This window comes from Ailuropoda melanoleuca, chromosome 1, assembly GCF_002007445.2.
Source record: "Ailuropoda melanoleuca isolate Jingjing chromosome 1, ASM200744v2, whole genome shotgun sequence".
Taxonomy (NCBI): domain Eukaryota; kingdom Metazoa; phylum Chordata; class Mammalia; order Carnivora; family Ursidae; genus Ailuropoda; species Ailuropoda melanoleuca.
The window spans coordinates 171,127,823-171,148,478 of record NC_048218.1 but is presented as its reverse complement, the minus strand read 5'-3'; the positions used below and the strand labels follow the sequence as shown (position 1 = coordinate 171,148,478).

Sequence of the window (20,656 nt, the reverse complement as noted above, 5' to 3'; positions counted from 1 at the left end):
TAGGTTACACTTTTAAACAAGTGATATGGACTCGCTTAAGCTTAACATTTTATCTTTTATGGTAGATAAAATTTTATAGTAGAACTTCGACTAACACTGTAGTCAGGTTCTCAACTGACTTTAGTATTCTATCATCAAGAAAAGTCCTCCTCTTTGGAACTCATCATTTCGAATTAGGACTATTCAAGTGGGTAGAATAAATTGGAGACAAATATAATCTAAGAGAATAAAATATTTTTACCTGCTTTTGATATACTTTTATAGGTTACTAAGTACCTCCTATGTGCCAGACACTGTTTTGGCCAGTTCAGATGTCTTATCATAGTTATTCCTCACAGTTACAGTTCTTATTACTAGTCCCAGCCTTATTTTTATTTTTCCATAGCACTAGTGTTATCATCTAATATGCTTCATATTTTTTTCTTAATGTCTCTTTCTCTCTTCCCTCTACCCTCCTCCTCTGTTAGACAGGGATTTTTATGTTTTGTTTATTGCTATAGTCACAATTCCTAGAATAGTGTCTTGTTCATAAGTACTCAGTACATATTTTTCGGATGAATTAATGGCCCTGTGAGGCTGGTATTCTCCTCAATTTACAGATGAAGAGAGATTAAGGAAATAACAGAATTAGAATGTGAAAATGGTTCTAGGTGGTCCACGTACTCATCTAGACATTCATCCATTCGATAAATGACTTTAAAGCCCATGATATTTCCAATACAATACTCTACCTCCAATGCATTTACTATATAAAAAATCAGCATGATAGCGACAATTTTTATCAATTCATTATAAGAAATTTACCAAGTATTGGTGTTAGTTCCGCAGTTCTTTTCTTTTTGTTAATTGGTAGGTATTATTTTCATGACATTTTTCTAATTTCTAATTAATTTTGAATAAACAGTACATGTGTCCAAAGTTCAAATGGTACAGGGGAGTATATGGTGAAAAACATCCATCACATACCTCTCCTCTGTTCCTAAACTTGCATTCCCATTGGAGTCACTTGGGGACCTTTAGCAATTACTGAAGCCTGTGTCTCACCCCCAGAGATTGTGGTTTACTTGGTCTGTTGGTGTGGCCTGGGTTTTCAAATTTTTAGATCTCCAGGAGGGACTTTGCTTCAGGTAAAGGTAAAGTAGCAAGGACCAAGTATACTCTATTGCCTTAAATAATTAAGAAACACACGAAGTATACAAAACATTTTTTTAAAATTATATTGGACATTAGGCAACAAAAGACAGTAATTCCCAAGGGATGGGAATCAAATGAGGTGAGCCCTGTGATGGCACCAGCAAGTCTGAGAGTGTATCTAGGCCATGGCACAAGGGCAGAGAATACAGGCAGAGCCTGGCAAATTTCCTAAGTTTAATAATCAGAGCTAAGAGTCTGATGAGACCAAAACCGAATCCACAGGACAGACTATAGGGTAGGAGAACTCCAAAGATCTTTAGGGGATCCCTCTTGACTGTTCAGCAGAGATCTGATTATCACATGTATCCAAGGAAACTACCAGGGCCTTAGAGGAAACAGGGTCTACTATTTATACAGTAGTGGGAATAGTTCCTTCTGACATCTAACAGATGGACTGGAAAACCTTGTGATTTGCAGGGCATTTGAAAGAATTCTCAGAAGGTTTTTGCTTCAGTGCTGAGGAAAATTATTGCTAGACTAAATAGTGTTTCAATTTTCCCTCAGATATCTTGAAAGCAAGACCTAAAAGGATCAAATTATTTCCAAATAATTTAATTATATCCCAGAACAAGGCTCAAGAATATTTATAGGAATACAAAAACATCCAGCACCCAATAAGATAAAATTCACAGTCTGGTATCTAATCAAAAATTAACAGAAGCTCAAAGAAGTAGGAAAATATGGCCAATAATGTGATAAATTTATCAACTGAAAATAAAATGACACAAATATCACAATTACAGGACAAGGACATTAAAATAATTATTATAGCTATGTTATATATTTAAAAAATTAAATAGAGACATGGAAGATGTGCAAAAGATTCAAATCAAAATTCTAAAGATGAAAACTACAATGTATAAAATGAAAGGTACACTGGATGGGGTTAATGGCAGAGTAGGCATTGTAGATGAAAAGACTGGTAAAACTTGAAGACACACAATAGAAACTATCCAAAATGAAACAGAGAACAAAGAGAAATTTTTAAAAATGAAGCATATTGGTGAGTTATGAGAAAACATGAAGCAGTCTAATATTGTGTAATGGGAGTCTCCGAAAGGTAGATGGGAAGTGGGGGATGCGGGATGGATTATATTTAAGTAGTAATATCCAAAATATTTCCTAATTTAATGACAACTGAAAACACACAATCCAGAGCCTCAAGAAGCCTGAAGAAATAACATCAAGGCACAACATAATCACATGCTCAAAGGTATGATGAAAATATTGAAAGCAACCAGGGAAGTAAAGACGTCACATAAAAGAAACAAAAATAAGGACCACAGCAGATTTCTTATTAGAAACAAGGTAAATAGAAAAAAGAGGAAAGTAAATGAGACAACAGAGCACCATTTTTGAAGTACGGAAAGAAATGTCTGTCAACCTAGAATTCTATAGTCAGCAAAAATATCTTTAAAAAAAAAAGTAAAATGAAGACATTTTTCCGATATGAAAGCTGAAAGAATTCACCATCAGCAAACTGTACTACAGATATGTTAAAGGAAGTCCTTTGGGTAGATAGAAGATTAGATGTCAGTCTGGATCTACACAAAGGTATGAAGAGCAGTGGGAATGGTAAATACAAGGATAAGTAGATCACATTTTCTCATATTATTTATGTTTTAAAAAAAATCTAATTTTTAAAATTTTTTTAAAGGTTTTTTTTATTAGAGCAAGCATGAGCAGAGGGAGGGGCACAGGAAGAGTGAGAGGGAGAAGCAGACTCCCTGCTGAGCAGGGAGCCCCATGCGGGGCTCGATCCCATTACAACTTGAGCCAAAGGCAGACTCTTAACCGACTGAGCCACCAAGGCACCCCTATTTACATCTTTTAAAGAAAATAATTAACTGTTTAGATAAAATTAACAGCAACAATGTACTGTTGGGTTTAGGTAAAAGTAAAATGTTTGATGAGAATGGCACAAAGGATGGAGTGGAGAAATGGAAATATATTATTATAAGTCTTAAATATACTTGAAGTGGTATCATATCATTTGCCTAGTAGATTATAGTAAGTTGAAAATATTTAGTATAATACTAAACCATTAAAATAACAAAAGTAAGTTATAGCTAATAAACCAACAAGGGGGATGAAATGAAATAATAAAACAACCTAAAAGAAGGGGGAAAAAAAAGAAAGAAAAAGGTAAATAGCAGATGAGAAGGTAAGAAGCAAATAGAAGATAGACTTCAACCTAGCCATATTAATAATCACATTAAATATAAATGCACTAAATACCCCAATTAAAGGGGAGAGATTGTCAGTTTGGATTAAAAAGCACAATCCAAATATATACTGCCTTTATATATATAAATGCACTTTATATATAAAGGCAGAAAGTTCGAAGTAAAGCAATGGAAAAAATACACCACATTAACACTAGTCAAAAGAAAAACTGGAATAACTATATTAATATCACAGATTTCAGAGCAAAGAACTTACCATGGATAAAGTAGATCATTTCACACTGATACAGTCATACTGCATTATATTGCACATCACTTTGTGATTTGTAGATACTGCATTTTTTACAAATTGAAGATTCCAGACTTCAGTGGAGGATGTAACTGCAGATGTGGCAGAAATTCCAAGAGAACCGAGCCTGAAGATATGATTGAATTGCTGCAAGCTCATGATAAAACTTTAATCATGATGAGCAGGTGCTTCCTATGGATGATCAAAGAAAGTGGTTTCTTGAGATGGAATCTACTCCTGGTGAAAATACTATGAAGGTTGTTGAAATGACAACAAAGGATTTAGAATATTACATAAACTTAGTTGGTAAAGCAGCAGTAATGGTTTGAGAGTATTGATTCCAATTTTGAAATAAGTTCTGTAGGTAAAATGCTATCAAATAACATCACATGCTCCAGAGAAATCACTTGTGAAAGGAAGAGTCAATCTATGTGGCAAATTTCATTGTTGTTTTATTTTAAGAAATTATCACAATCATCCCAACCTTTAGCACCTCCACCCTGATCAGTCAGCAGCCATCAACAATGAGGCAACACCCTCTACTAGCAAAAAGATTACCACTTGCTGAAAGCTCAGATGGGGTTAGCATTTTTTTTAACAATGAAATATTTTTTAATTTAGGTATATATTGTTTTCTTTAGACATAATACTATTGTATACTTAATAGACTGCAGTGTAGTGTAAACATAACTTTTATATGCACCCGGAAACCAAAAAATTCATTTGACTTGCTTCATTGCAATATTTATGTTATTGTGGTGGTCTTGAACTGAATCCACAATATCTCTGAGGTATGCCTGTGAAGGGTTTAATTCATCAGGAGAACATACAGTCCTACATATTTATGTGCCTAATAGACCTTCAGAATACAGTACATGAAGGAAACTGACAGAACTGTAAGGAGAAATAGAAAAAATAAACAATTATAGTTGGAGATTTCACTATTCCTCTCTCAAAAACTGATAGAACAAGTAGACAGAAAATGAGTAAAGATACAGATTTAAGCAACTCTGTTAACCAACTTGACCCAATTGACATTTATAAAATGCTCTGTCCTACATCAGCAGACTGTACTTTGGAGTGCACACGGAAGATTTACTAAGATAGACCATATCCTGTGCCAAAAAACAGGTCCCAATAAACTTAAAGGCATTCGAGTCATACAAAGTATGTTCTCTGACCACAATGGAATTATATTAGAAAGCAGTAGTAACAACAGGAAGATAACTGGAAAATTTCCAAACATTTGGAAACTAAATAACATATGTCTAAATAACCCGAGGGTCATGGGAGATATCAAAAAGGAAATCTGAAAATATCTTGAACTGAATGAAAATGAAAATACAGCCCATAAAAACTTGTAAGATGCTGCTAAAACATAGAGGAAATTTACAGGCTACATTCCCACTTTATTTTCATTTATTTTTTTAGAGATTATTTATTTGAGAGTGAGAGCGAGCAGGGGGGAGGGTCAGGGAGAGAGAATCTTAAGCCCAATGCTGGATTCAATCCCACAACACCGAGATCATGACCTGAGCTGAAATCAAGAGTCGGACGCTTAACTGACTGAGCCACCCAGGCACCCCTACATTCCTACTTTAGAAATGAACAGAGCTCTCAAGTCAATGACTTCAGCTTCATCTCAAGAAACTAGGAAAAAAGAACAAGTTGAACCCAAAATAAGTGGAAGAAAGGAAATAATAAATATCAGAATGGAAATAAGTGGAATAGAAAACAAACAAAAAAAAAATAGAGAAACTCAGTAGGACCAAAAGCAAAGAAGATTATTAAGATTGACAATCCTCTAGCCAAACTGATTAAGAAAAAAAGGGACAAGACACAAACTACCATAGCCAGGAATAAGAGGAGTAATATCACTACAGAATCTACAGATACTGAAAGGAAGGATAGTAAAGCAATATTATGAATACTTAGCTTATAATTTGAATAATTTGGATGAAATGGACAAATTCCTTGTAGACACAAACTACCAAAACTCATTCAAGAAGAAGCAATCTGATAGTTTTGAATTTGTAACTAAAAACCTTTCTGCAAAGAAAACGAGATTTGAAAGCATGCGTCGATTTAGAAAAAAGTATACATGAATATGGGTAGCAGCTTCCTGTGTAACAGTCAGAAATTAGAAACAAGGCAAATGTCGATCAACAGGTGAATAGGTTAACTATAGTATGTACTATAGTTTGGACAACAATGCTACTTAGAGTAAGATTTAACTATTGATATATGCTCCAACATGATGGATCTCAATTATGCTGAGTGGGAAGAAGCCAGATTAAATAGGACAACATGAAAGAAAGAAAACCTAAGATATGATTTCATTTTTATACAATTTTAGAAAATGCAAACTAATCTGTAGGAACAGAAATCATATTAGTGGTTTCCTTGATCAAACCTGTTGGGGTGGGAACCAGGAAGCACAGGGGAACTTTTTGTCAGTGTTAAGTATGTTTGTTATCTCACTTGTGGTGGTGGTGTCACTGGTCACATAAGCACAAACTGGTCAATTGTACACTTTAAATATGTAGCATTTGTTGAGTATTAATTATACCTCAATTTAGTTTTTCTTTGTTAAGAGCCCCAGGGAACTCAAGTGGATTTGGGACAAATTTAAGAGTCAAGACAAAGTGGGGAGCCATTGCTCCTGTCCCTCAAATCTCTGGCTCCACTGTACAGAGATGACCTATTCTAGGCAGTTTCCTGTTCTGAAACTGGAATATTCCAGAAATATTATGCATATACAAACATATATATTCCTTGTTTTAAATTCACAAATGGTAGCATACTTTATAACTATATATCTTATGTACTTTTTTCACCTACTGTATCTTAGAATTCATTCCATATCAATAAATATGGAATGGTTTCACTTTTTGAGCTAGCTGTATATTAATCTATTGGATATGGATCCCAGTCATTTTGACTACATGAAGTTGGTACTGTATGCTTATTTTAAAACCCCCTGGGAATGGAGACGTAACTTGAATAGTTGCTACAATTAATTTTTCTTTTACGCTTACCCTTAAATCCTCACTTGTAAGCTACATAATATGACAAAATGCTTTCATTTATGTGAGTATATAAGTTTTCTAGAAGGCCAGATTCACTATAAGTTAGTATTTTTTCACCAGTAAAGTCTATATATCTATGTGAAATGTTGACAAGTGTTACATTTTTGAAAAGCTATTATGACATTTTGTTTGCTTTCCTTGTCCCCTCCATGTGAAATGTGGTGTTTGATTTGTTCTTCATTCAACATGCAATTTTTTTCAGTTGTTTCTTTTTTTTGTCCTTTGGTGGTTAATTCGATGTTGATCTTTAGCCACAGCTATCCTAGAGATGTATATTGTGTAAGCCAACATGCTATCAACTTGCATGTTTGACAAAGAATTCTTTGCCTAAACTCTTACTGGCTTTTTTTTTTTTTTTTAAACAGCAGCTGGTCAAATGGGCCAATACCAAAATAATTCTTGTTTTTAAAGTTAACTGCATTCTTTAGTTGTTAGACTATGTTTCAACAGGAAGACCATTTTCAAAGTCAATGGACCAATTTATTTGGGGGCCTCAATTTCCTAATGGCCATTTTATGTGTCCTTTACAGGTTTTCTGTAATTTTCATTCTCAAAGCAACAGGAATCTCAAAGTGTGCATCATCCCAACTACTCATATTGTCATATACTCTGTGCACTTACTAGGTTTACTAGTGAACTTTGAATCTTTTTATGACTGATATTCTGAACTGGCCAGCATTTCATCAGATGTTGAGTAAATGCAGTTCATATCAGTCAAGTATTTGTTTTATGTTCACTAACCGATGAAGTCAGAAGAGTCATTGCAGCTCCTCAGGATTTCCACTCACTCATTTTTCCAGTCATTAAACTCCACATTCCTATAGTCTTGTTTCACAGCTCCTTGTTCGCCTCTTTGTCCTGCATGTTGTAGGATTTCCGGGGATTGCCCCTATCCTATCCAGTTATGTTTGTTTGTATTTTCATGCCTGAGGTCATGTTTCTGAGGAGTCTGCGGTGGCATAAATGTACACGTTTGGAATGTCATCTTTCCCTGAAGTGGGGGTCTTTTGGCTGAGAACATGGTTTTACTGACTAGTAAATTCTCTTTCAGACCCATCTCCATCTCCAAGTACTTTTTGGTTTATTCAGGATGTCTTCTCTCACCTAGGGAAAGTGTGGAGAGCCTGATCCAGAAGCATTCCTATGCCCGCTCACCCATCCGTACCTACGGAGGAGAAGAGGATGTGCTGGGGGATGAGGTTCAGACAACACAGAATCGAGGTAAGACAGCTTCCGGGCTACGGAACTCCTGGGAGCCAGAGCAGCCAGAAGAAGAAAGAAAAGTAGGCGGTGAAACTTGTAGTCCTCAGGGTGCAGTCTGCCCCAAAAGTATTTCAGGAGTCTCTTGAGGAAGGACAGCTCATGAGGCTAATTTTCGTACAGCTCATTATTTTGCTTCGAAGTCTTTAGTGATTATTCTGCCTGATTGTTTCCTGTGGTTTTCTAGTGAAAGGGCATCAGGCCTCTGAGTCAGGACTCAGGAGTTACTTGTCTGTTATCTATCACCAAAGAGCTGTTGGACCCTGGGGGCAATCCTTTAGTCTTTCTGAACCCCAATTTTATAATCTGAAAATCAGGGACTATATCTGTTCCTCTTATAAGATATTCCAAAAATATCTTACCGGGATTGATGACTAAAATGGAAAACACTTTATTTTATTTTACTTTACTTTTTAAAAGATTTTATTTATTTGAGAGAGAGCTCACACATCCATGAGCGGGAGGGGGGGCACACAGCACAGGGAGAGGGAGAAGCAAACTCCCCCACTGAGCAGGGAGCCCAACACAGGGCTCAATCCAGGACCCTGGGATCATGACCCGAGCCGAAGGCAGGTACCATCACTACTTTCAGCAGGGGTCCTATGCTGCTATCCAAGGACTGCGTCATTCCTCTGCTGTGATGACACCATTTGTATGACTCTTGTAAACCTAGGAGAATTCAGAACCAACTGAGCCACCCAGGCGCCCCGTAAAATACTTTTTAAGAGAAGATTTTCCTCATAAAGGGCATTATGTACAGGCAGTGGCCCCAGTGGTGACAGCCAGGGAATACTGAAAAGTTCCTCCGTCCCAAAGGCTCACAGAGGAGCATTTTGCACCTGGGAGTCCAGAGGGTGCCTAACCGTGGGCACAGGGATATTCGTGTGGGGAGAGAGCTCTCTGTCATATTTTTATGTCCTTTATATGGAATAGCATAATCTGTCAAAATATAGGACATCTCTTAGAACTAAATCCAAATGGACTACTAGTAACTAATTATACCATTGGAAAATTCAGTGTCAAATTTGTTTAAACTTGTGGATGCTGTGATATAAGAAAAACTTACCCATACAACTTGTCAAATATTTAATAATTATAGAAGCTAGAAAAAGAAAAATGTTCTTGTGGGTTTTTATAATGCCTTTAGAAACCCAGTAACTTTGTGGAGGCTCATATGTCCAGCCTTCCTTACAGGGATGTTGTAGAGGTCAGGACAGACACCAGCTATCTGGAACTCCTTTAAAGGGAATCCTGTTATTCCTTTCAGGCAAGATACTAGTGTTTTGCCATTCTCTGGAAGTATGTAGGCCATCTACTGAGTTAAGTCTTTTTTCTATTTAGTAAATTCTCTCTTCCATGTATGGTATAAATGATATCTTACCTGGAAAGGTAGCTGTGACTCATGGTTGACATGCCTGTCTTTTTAAATTGCAGTTCTGTTATATATTTTAAAAAATAAATCAATCCTTACAGATAATGTAATTCTTGATTTGCACACTGAAATAGAGTTTCTAGTCTAATGAGCTGTTTCTCCTTTCAGGGTCAGCCTTTACAACGTCTGATAATTTGTCTCTCAGCTCCTGGGTATCATCTTCATCCAGTTTTCCTGGATTTCAGCACCCCCAGTCCCTGACTGCTCTTGGCACCAGCACAGCATCCATAGCAACACCCATTCCTCACCCTATACAAGGTTCATTGCCGCCCTATAGCCGGCTTGGGATGCCTCTGACACCATCAGCTATTGCCAGCTCTATGCAGGGGAGTGGCCCGACATTCCCCTCATTCCACATGCCCCGGTACCATCACTACTTTCAGCAGGGGCCCTACGCTGCTATCCAAGGACTGCGCCATTCCTCTGCTGTGATGACACCATTTGTATGACTCATGTAAACCTAGGAGAATTCAGATCCAGAATGTGCAAATGGGTATGGAAAGATGGGACAGGGTTGGGTGGGTGGGATGTGGGGTGTTAAAGCAGGAGCTCTCCAGGAGACATGGGACCTATTAAAGAGGAGAGCTGATCTCACAATAAAACCTACCGCTGAGGGAGTGCACCACAGACCAGGAGTCAGGTGTAGTTTGGGGACAGCTCTTGGGCTTGAGAGAGAATCAGCATAAAGTTCTTAGCCAGCCTGACTCCTGCAACCAATAGTATACTAACCCAGGAAATTTAATAACACAAGGCAGATGAATCTTACGGTGCATTATACCTAGCGGTTAAAAATGCTGTGTCAATGCAGTAATGTATAAAATCAATGTGTAGAGGTTTTCCTTCTGCTTTCCACAGGTTAAAAGAATTTTCAAAGAGGCAATATATATAACATACCAACCGTAATGCATAATGACTAACTTAAGTCCATTTCTCCCTGTAGAAAATGAGAGCCCATAGAGGAATATTTGTAGTGCCGTAGCTTAAGCATGTTTAGTTTTCCTTCATATTAGTTGGCTGGGGAAGGGGCTGAGATAATGCTGAAGCATCCTATTTTGTGGATGAATAGGCGGTAATGAATTTACAAAGTTCTTTTTGTAATACTGAGGGGCCAGTACCTGACAAGCGTTTTTCCAGTCTTGTCTTTCTTCCTAATTCTCTTTCTTGCAATTACTTGCCATTTATGTAGGAAAAATCTTCTATATACAGTTCTGAAGCAAGAGGCTCTATGTGTTACATTTTACAATGTAAAAACTGAGGTTTTATTTTTCTGGTCTCCATCCTAAGTGCACTACTGACTTCTAAAGCCTCTACGTGATGACCCGTGAGACTTTCTCTCAGTCTGCAATAACAGGACGGTTGCCGTTCTGAAGGGAATTCTCTGCCATGGGTACCAAAGGCCCCTTCATTTTTACTTCAGCTTTGGGAGACCTTTTGGATGGCAAAATGCACTGGGCCAAATTCTCATTTTTGGTAAATCTGCTTTGTTAATTAGATTAACTGTTACCACTGACTGACAGGGATTTGTCAGTGACCCTTCTGAATGCCCATATAGCCACCATTTAACCTATGCTTACAAGGAATTATGTGTCCATATATCTGGTTTGTCCTACTTTCTTACTGTTCCATTCAGTGACTCTTTTACCATTTTTCTAGTCCATTATATGAAATCGCTCAACAACCCCTTGACTTAAACACTGGCAGCACTCGTAAATCAATCTAAAGCTTTTATCCTCTTTTTTTTTTGCATTCTTAATGTCTTCTTAAGCCTTCCTTTAGTGTTTAGTAATTAATTATATTTTAACTATATATAATCACTATATTTGGGGAGCAACATATATCTAAGCATTTACAGTCAGGGTAGTATATTTGGCATTTTGCAACAGTTTGTTTACCTAACAACAGAAATTTAGTAAAGTTTATAGTCCTTCAACTTTAGTTATAATGCATTCTAGCTATGAGATATAACCTGTTTTCTTTATAATGTTCCCTAAAACTCTATTTAACATAATTTGAATTTTGTATCTACTTTCTTCTGACTGTAAAAGTATTGAATCTGTTAAAATCGATGGGAAATATCACTGCTGAGAGTAGAGGTGGGAGTAAATGCAATATACTTACCACATCAGACTGCATGGGATTTTATTTGGTTGTTCTATTAGGCTTTTCCATATCAAATGCTTTTCTGGGGCATTTCTATTCTATGAGACAAGGCGTAATGGTGTAGCCTATCTATGTGATGCCATTATTGTTGGACTTTGCAATTGTTTTTCTCCACCGTGTCCCGTAGTTACAGAGAAGCATGGGCTGTGCTAACCAAGCATCTCAAAGTCCTACAGCAGACACTGTAGGCTAATTTCTAACTTCTTGCATGTTACGCTATAGTACCCACAGGTAGTTTGTTTTCAGACACAGAATAAATAATGCATTTCTTTTAAAAAGCAGCTATGAGTAATGTTTAAATATCCTTAGAGCTTAGGACAGGGATTTGACACTTAATAGCTGGCCTGTCGCCAGTGCTCCTTTTAATACACAGTACTGCCACTTGTGGCAGGAATAACAAAACTAGATGCTGTTTAACATGATGCTACATGATACTCTGGTAAATTACTGGTCTGCTAAAATGAATCTGTATCTGAAATTTCTTTTCGGTGAGAATGAAAGGATCATTTTAATACTATTTAGACATTTTTCCCAATGACGTGTCTTAAAGTAGGTTTGTATGTTTTTGTTAAATACGGTTTTACCCCAGTATTTGCGGACTTCATAGCTTGATTTTGTAATTAAGCAATATAAGGCTAAAAATAAGTAGAGTGCTTAGAGAAAAGCAAAGACTAAGATACCAAAGCATGCTCTTCAGAAATAATATCTGAAATTCTAAATTGGATATATTCTTGAAGTATCTGGCATTATTTGAACCAGAAATAAAAAGCACAAGGTACACGGAGCTTAACCTGATCAAAGTTACCCTAGCCATGAGAACCAAGGGTAGAAATTTATTCCAACCTGGATCTTTCTAGGCTTTTCTGGTTGTTGATTCTTAATTCTTTGGGTGTTTTAAGATTTTAAAGTCAAAAGTCTACCCTACCAAAAGTAATTGCAAGAACTAGATAGTGGGAAAGCCAATTGAGTCGTTAAGAGCATGAGTTACAGTTTATTTGGAATAAATTCAGGGCTTCCCCCCAAGGTATATTCCAGTATCAAAATGCATGGCTAGCGTGCAGTGCTGCTAAAAGAGGCCCTTCCAGAACTGGTTTATCTTACCTGAAGGGATTGATTCATATCTTAGTAGGTTCTGCAGAGCTGATTTGTTTTTAAAACATTTATCAATAATGCTAAGTTCAGTTATTTCTTTTACTGCTTTTTCAAATCTTCCCCTCCTCTGTCCACTCTCAACAATATATAGTAAAGTATTTCCATCTTGTGTCTAATATGTCACAAATTATTAGATTATAAGTCTATATTAATGAATTTAGGTTAAACTGCTGGTCCTTTTGAGTTGATGACAAAAGTTTGTTGTTATTCCTAGTATAGGGGCATGAAATGGGAGGTATTAAAAGAATACTAAGAAAAACCCTGTATAGAGCTATACTACAGGAGTCACGTTAACTTCTGGGATATTCCAGGCTCTCCCCTCCCTCACTCTCATCCACATCTCTGTTATTACACTTCTCCAGCCACAACATCCCCAACACCCTGTGCAAAAAAAGAAAAAGGACGCCTTCCAAAAGCCCAAGAAAAAAGTATTTTTAGAAGAAAAGTATCCCCATTCCCATACTGCCTATGAATTTTTTTAGAGAGATGTTAAGATATTTAACCCATTTCTAAATTTCATGTTAGCTTTTCAGGCTGTCTTGCTAATATTTAAGCTGAATTATATTGACAAAAATGAGCTTTAGAATGACTTTATCACCCCATTAAATATGCAGTCAAGCTCAGCCATGACTCAGCAACTAAAGTTCAAAAAATTCAGTTATGTAATGTGCCAGGGTCACATATTGCAAGAAAAACAATATTTTTACTCAGTCTTCCATTGAGTAAGTAAGGAAACTATTTACATTATTAAACATGTATGGAACTGATAATTATTACAAACAAAACAGTATTATACCCAAATCTAGACTAGAAAGAAAGAAAGCACTGGACAGAAAAGATTTTCAGCTGGCTCCTTTAGACAGCTTGAGTGGAGGAATGGATTTTACATGTTTTTATATTATTTCACAATGCAAGGATTTTACGTAAACAAGCAAAGGGAAGGATACAAATTCTTAAATCTTTAGAAAACCATAAAATAATTTCTTCACTAATATTCCATGCCAGTTATAAAATATTCTAATATTTATCTTCCTTCAGCATGCTTAAATATGCAAGGTTCATTTATAAATATTTGATAGGCAAATAATCCATAATATTTTCTGGCCCTTCTTTCTCTGTTCCTTCCTCAATTCTAATCCCCTCCCCTGATAATAAATAAAAACATTGGTAAAATAACACATCTGGACAAAAAATACAATTTGTTGTATTTTACTTTTGATACATTAAAATGTATATTCAGTTTTTTCCTTATTTTCAAAAACCAAAAAGAACGTTTTTTATTTCCTAAAGGATAACATTGGATATAGCCTCTTTAGTAGACTCTATCACAGTTCTATCGTTTGCTGTGTTCATTTGCTTAATGAATTGCGTGAGAACAGTCACTGTAATGAAGTGTGTGTGTTGGGGGTGGGGGGAAGGGCATGGGAAATGTTTTATGAAAAAAGAAGTTATAAGCCTAATACTATGAAGTAACATCTAATGAAGTTCTTTTTAAGTGCAATATATTTATTTCTGCTAGAAATGTATTATCAACATTATGTAATATTTGAAGCATTACATGTTATTTGTAAACAGCTTAAAATTATATATTACCCAAAATTGTACAGAAGTACAAATGTGTGGATATTAATTTCTTTCATTAAAAATGGTGTGTTTTGATATTTATGCACACATTTACACCTTTCATTATCTTACACACTTGCTTCCTGACTTTTGGTACCTGTTTGCTCACCTGGAAAAAAAAAAAAAGAAAGGATTAGGTAAGATTAGGGGTCATAGCTGGCCACTCCCAGGCCAGACACAGCCAACGGGATTACTATACAGAGTTTGTTTTTTGTTTTTAATTGTATTTGGAAGCCTATAGAGAAGACATTGCTCTCAAGTCCCCACTGGTTCCCATTTTCTTTCACCTAATCCCCTTCACTCATCTACTCCACCTGATGAACTCTTAGAATCATGGGACTTTGCACCTCTCTGTACAGAATGATACTGTGCAAGGCTCCATAAAGCTTAAAGAACTACCTCTCATTCCAGCCATGAACTCTTGGTTGTGCTGTAATGCTTTTACACAAAGCAGGCTGATACAAGTAAGATCAGCCAAATTCAGAGCCTTAATCCTTCCACATGACAGTCTTTCAGAATATTTGATGTTATCATACCTTCTGCTTTCAGAAGTCAGCTCTATTATCCTTAATTTTTTGTGCATGCCAAACACCAACCTTTTAAAAATCTTTTATTTGGAATAATTCCAAGCTGAAAGAAAAGTCGCAAGGATAGTATAAAGAAACACTGTATACTCTTTACCCAGATTCACCTATTGTGAACTTTTTTGCCCCATTTGATTTATCATATTTGCATTCACACCGAGGAGTAGTGCACGTACCACCCCCCCTACACACACATAACATATACAAATTGTTTATCTCCATTTGAGAGTAAGCTTCACATATCATGCCTCACTATCCCTAAGTAATTCAAAGTGCACGTCCGAAAACCAAGATGATTCCATTAAATAGCCACAGGAAGTTAGCAATTTGGGGAAATTTAACAGTGGTAAAATGCTGTGATCTGCCATCTGTATTCCAATTTGTCAAATGACCCAGTGATGTCCTTTGTGGCATATTCCTTCAATGCAGATCCAGTGAAGGAGCTTGTCTTGCATGTACTTATCATGCTGCTTCAGTCGTTTAAGTTGCTACAGTTCTTCTGCCTTTCTGTCTCAACCATGGCAAAAGAATTCCTGTTCTTCAATGTTTTATAATTTATTACCATTCTTAGTTATCTTAATGCTCAAATCACCTTGGATTTGGTCATCAGAAGCCCCTTAAGTTGGCTCCTGTGTAATTGATTTTTTTTTTTTTTTTGGTACTTCAGTTTCTGGAATTAGACATTGTTTGAGGCTCATCTTGTACCTTTTCTGGAACTAGCCATTTTTCCAAGGAATCCAGATTCCTTTTCGTTGAGGAACTATATTAGAAACCAAAATCTGGGTGCCAGATGTGCTCATTGGGGTATATTTGTGTCTAGGCCCTCTCAGCCAACAGAATTGGGAATATATATGTATATAAGCACACACACACTGTGTGTGTGTGTGTGTACAGGGTGTATAAGACCTCCTGAGTTTATGCTGCTATCTCCAATTGCAGTGCACTCTCATAGGGGACTTTTTTCCCTTGCTTTGCCCCGTTCCATATCTGTATGTGTCTTTTTCCACAGTGAGAACGCTGGCTCCCAACATCAACATGTTTACTCAATTCTATAGTATACCCCATATAATTTCATACTGTTTCACTCATAAAACTGCAATAAACAAACTTTCTAAAAAGAGTTCAGATTCTGTTTGTAGTTATTTCCTGCTATCCCACCCCCGGCTAAGGGAATAGAGTCAAATCACATGTTTAGTAGCTACTTAGATTAGTTTCTTTTTTCCTCCTGTATTGGTTTTGTCACTCATTCACAATACAACTGGGTTCACTTGCTCAGTTTCTTACAGGTTTTGTCTTTGTTTCAGTTTTTTTAAAAAATAGTAAGTAAGTAAGTAAGCTCTACACCCAACATGGGGCTTGAACTCATGGCCACAGGATCAAGAGTCACATGCTCTACCAACCAAGCCAGCCAGTTGCTTACAATTTTAAGGATTTTTTTCCTTTTCATTCTTACTGATTTTTAAAAAAAACATAGAACATTAACATGTTGCCAACAAAAACCTCATAGAACTAATAAGAAATTATATCAAGGTTGTGGAATTCAAGATTAATATAAACAAGTAAATTGCTTTCCCATATATAAGCAATGAACAATTGAAATTTGAAATTCAAAACATAACAGCATTTATATCAGCACCCAAAAAGGGAAAAGAAAATCCTGAGTTATAAATATAATACGTACAAGATCTATTTGAGGAAAACTATAAAACCGTTGAAAGAAATCAAAGAAGATCTAAATAAATAGATACTCCATGTTTGTGGGTAGGTAGACTCAATATTGTCAAGATGTCAGTTCTTTTCCACTTGATCTATAGATTCAACATAATCCCAATCAAAATCCCAGCAACTTTTGTGGCTATCAACAAACTGACTCTATATGGAAAGGCAAGAGACCCAGAGCAACCAACAAAATACTGAAGAACAAATTTGGAGGGTGACAATACCTGACTTCAGAGCCTACTATAAAGCTAAAGCAATAAAGGCAGCACGGTATTGGTGAAATAATAGACAAGTAGATAAACAATAGAGAGTCCAGAAAATAAACATTGTACCTTGGTGTTGGGAAAACGGTGCACCGCTTTGGAAAACAGCCTGGCAGTTCATCAACAGGTTAAATGTAGAGTGACCATATGGCCCAGGAATTCCACTGCTAGGTATACACCTAGGAGAAATGAGAAGATATGTCCACACAGAAACTTGTACATGAATAGTCATGGCAGCATTTTTCATAATAGCCAAAAAGTGGAAACAACTCAAACATTCATCAACTGGCGAATGGATAACATTTGGCTTATCTATACAATGAAATATTTAGGTATAGAAAGAAATGAAGTACTGATAAATATTACAACACGAACCTTCAAAATCTGGTAAAAGAAGCCAGACACAAAGAACCACGTATTGTATGATTCCATTTATATGAAATATCTAGCATAGGTATAGTCATAGAGATAGAAGGCAGATTAGTAGTTACCAGAGGCTGGAAGGAAGGAGGAATGAGAATTACTGCCAATGGATATGGGGGTCTCTTTTGGGGGTAGTGAAAACATGAAACTAGTAGTGATGGTTGCAAAACCTTGTGAATATACTAAAGTCACTGAATTCTATACTTTAAAAGAATGTCTTCTATGGTATGTGAATTATAGCTGTTATTTTAAAACATAAAAGAAAAAGCTATGCAGCAAATCTTTTATTTCCATTTTTAGTGCCCAACTTGTCAATGTTGAGGATTTCCAGGGGAGTAAATCTTACATACTTGTGAGTTGAGTGGGCATTCTAGAATCTTCTCCCTGCCTCATTTATTTTTTTAATCTGTAAAAGGAAGATAATACTGCCTATTTGATAGCATTGCATGGCCTTGGGCCCTCCATTTATATTAATTTATTTTTATCCACTCCGGGGTTTTTTTCCTAGAAAGAATCGTACTAGTTCTTTGGACTCCCTAAGGGGGAGAAAAGATGATATAAATAATTCCCTCTCTACCCTGAGCCTTGATATGGCATTAATTGCTACCTTTTATAGAACATTTGCTGTATCTATGCACTTTATATACATTATCTTATTTAATCTATGCAACAGCTCTCTGAGGTAGGAGATAGTATTATTTCCATTTGAGTATGAAAAAGCTAAGGTGTAGAGAAAATTAGTGCTCAGAACCTAGATTGGTGAGATAGCCAGGATTCAAATCCTGTCTGTACTCCTGAGATATTGTGCTAACCCCTGAAATATTTCTAAATTTTTAAGAGATTTTTTTGAAAGTCTACATTGCCTTTACTGAACCCATGTAAACAACCTTAATCAAGAAATATAAAAGCTGCATAACCCAACAAATTTTCTCTTAGTAGATTATATAATTGTCACTGGTAAATGTCTCAAGAAGAGTTTTAGATCATGGCAAAGAACAGGAGGAAATTTATCTTTTGGGGATGGGTCAATATCTATGGGAAAGCGGGACTCTGCTGTCCAAAGCAAGAGTCTGGTGGTCTTGAGGTAAATGCTTATTACTCCTTTAGGGATATTTTTCCTTCTCCCTTATACTCTGGTTCCAACTTAGTTCTGCTAAAGCATAGAAATAATTAGAAAATAGGAACAATGAAGCCAACTACACTAAAAGACTGGACAGCAAGTAAAGTCAGGGAGGAACCAGAACAGAGACCAGGGATGGAGTGGAGGCCAGGTTGGAGAGAGACTTAGCTTAGCTCATCTGATTGCCAGTGAAGTGTAGCAACTGGAGTACAGGATGGGGATAAACTGTGGGGTAGACTGCAGAGAGGAAGACCCTCAGGGTGGAATCCAAATGCAGCTGGATGCAAATGAGGAGAGGAGGGAAACAGTGGTAAGAAGGGAGTTGGGTACAGGGCACTGTATGACTCAAGAAGCATATTTTTCTTGCTATTTAAGTATATGTACAAATACTAATCAGAATCAAATAAAAGACTTGAATAAGGCCATGTAGTCCAAAGTGTTTATTCCATAGTCAGGGAAATAAAAGCTGGAGAAGTAAATTGCCCAAAACATACTGGGCCCAGTATAGTGATATTTCTAGACTACTATGTCATAATCAAAGTTAAATCTTAAATCAGTCTAAGATATTATGGGATATAAAACAGCACACAGGTACCTTATGTATCATTGCTGTTTCGTTATGTTTTGCATTTAATCTGCCCACACATAGTCTACAATTCACTCTTTAATATATTCTAAGACTTTATTAATATTGAATGTAGTAATTCTTGTAATTGTTACTTTGGTGGTAAATAAAACTAATCTTGGTAATTTTGGGTTTGTACATGGAACTATCATCATTGGTTTCATGGAAAAATAGATTTTGGGGGTGTGGTATATGTATATATGTATGTGGTTGTGTATATATTGCTTTAAGTTGCTTAACGATTACTGAATACCTTTCTGCTCAAATTAGTGTGTACATACTATGCAATTAGGCAGTCTCCCCATGTGGTGTGGGGGGTGGGTGAAGGAATTTTCTCAATTAACTCGTGGATTATCCCCTTCCTTTGAATGAACTATGCCTACATAAAGCTATCAACAGCAAAAAGATCTCACTTCATCTAGTATAGGCTTGGGTAACAACTGACCAGAGTATGGGTGGCGGAAGGAGCTCCAATTTTAAAATAAGCTCCTTATGGACACAGAAAGTAGACCAGAACTCCTAGAAATTCCAGCTTACCATAGGTACCTTTCTTTTTTTTTTTTTTTTTAAAGATTTTATTTATTTATTTGACAGAGATAGAGACAGCCAGCGAGAGAGGGAACACAAGCAGGAGGAGTGGGAGAGGAAGAAGCAGGCTCATGGCAGAGGAGCCTGATGTGGGGCTCGATCCCATAACGCTGGGATCACGCCCTGAGCCGAAGGCAGACGCTTAACCGCTGTGCCACCCAGGCGCCCCCATAGGTACCTTTCTTATGTGAATGAAAAGGCAGCCTCATGCCAAGCAGTACATACAGGTGCATTTACGTTCAAGCTGTATGCTTCGCCACAACCTGGTGACTTTCCATTTTCTCCTATGAAGAAGCACCTGCATCCAAATAGAATTAAAGCAGGATCCATAAAGTAATTCAATAGCAGCATATATACTATTTAAAAATGAATCGATCCAAGGTGTGTAATGATTTTAGACTGAAGTATGTTTTATAAAATACACATGTGCAAAAACTTTTCTTTCAGTGGAGGCAAGTTGCGGAAGAAGAATTTTAAAAGATCTTTTAACATATAGAAACAGACAATTAGAAAACACACAGTCACCAAGAAGCACATACCTAAAGTTATCCTATTTTTTGGAGACAAAAACAGAGATACATGATTAAATAAAAAAGTTTTTTCATCTTTGCAAATTTATAGGAAGTCCTACAAAAATATAAAAAATGAGTCCCATTTGGTTCACCCTTTTAAAACTTCTTAATTGAAATGAAGAAAATTACGAAATAAAATGGTTCTAAAAGAATCTTGGATATGCAGTTCAATTACAGTTGACATAATTATGAGATCCTAAAAACTTTGCTACCATCTTTGGAACTATCTAATGGTGACAGGCTAGAGGTACACCCTTTGATGTCAATTCAAAGACTCCTTGTACCATCGAAGGGAAAAAAAGTACTTTAATGTATAAGAAACTGTGAAACAGCACAGATAAAGAACCATCTTTTTATGCAGAAGAGTATCAATTAAA

General features: G+C 36.4%; 1 protein-coding gene across 2 annotated transcripts in view; it reads left to right on the top strand.

The window, feature by feature from the left end:
* Positions 1–14,431, top strand: part of TBX20 (T-box transcription factor 20) — a 56,855-nt gene extending 42,424 nt beyond the window's left edge. For both annotated transcript variants that reach the window (XM_034670389.1, XM_002918656.4), the window contains exons 7-8: positions 7,867–7,979; positions 9,559–14,431. In XM_034670389.1, coding sequence (XP_034526280.1) covers positions 7,867–7,979; positions 9,559–9,899 — 454 coding nt within the window. In that variant the 3' untranslated portion in view covers positions 9,900–14,431. The remainder of the gene's footprint in view (positions 1–7,866; positions 7,980–9,558) is intronic.
* Positions 14,432–20,656: the final 6,225 nt, after the last annotated feature.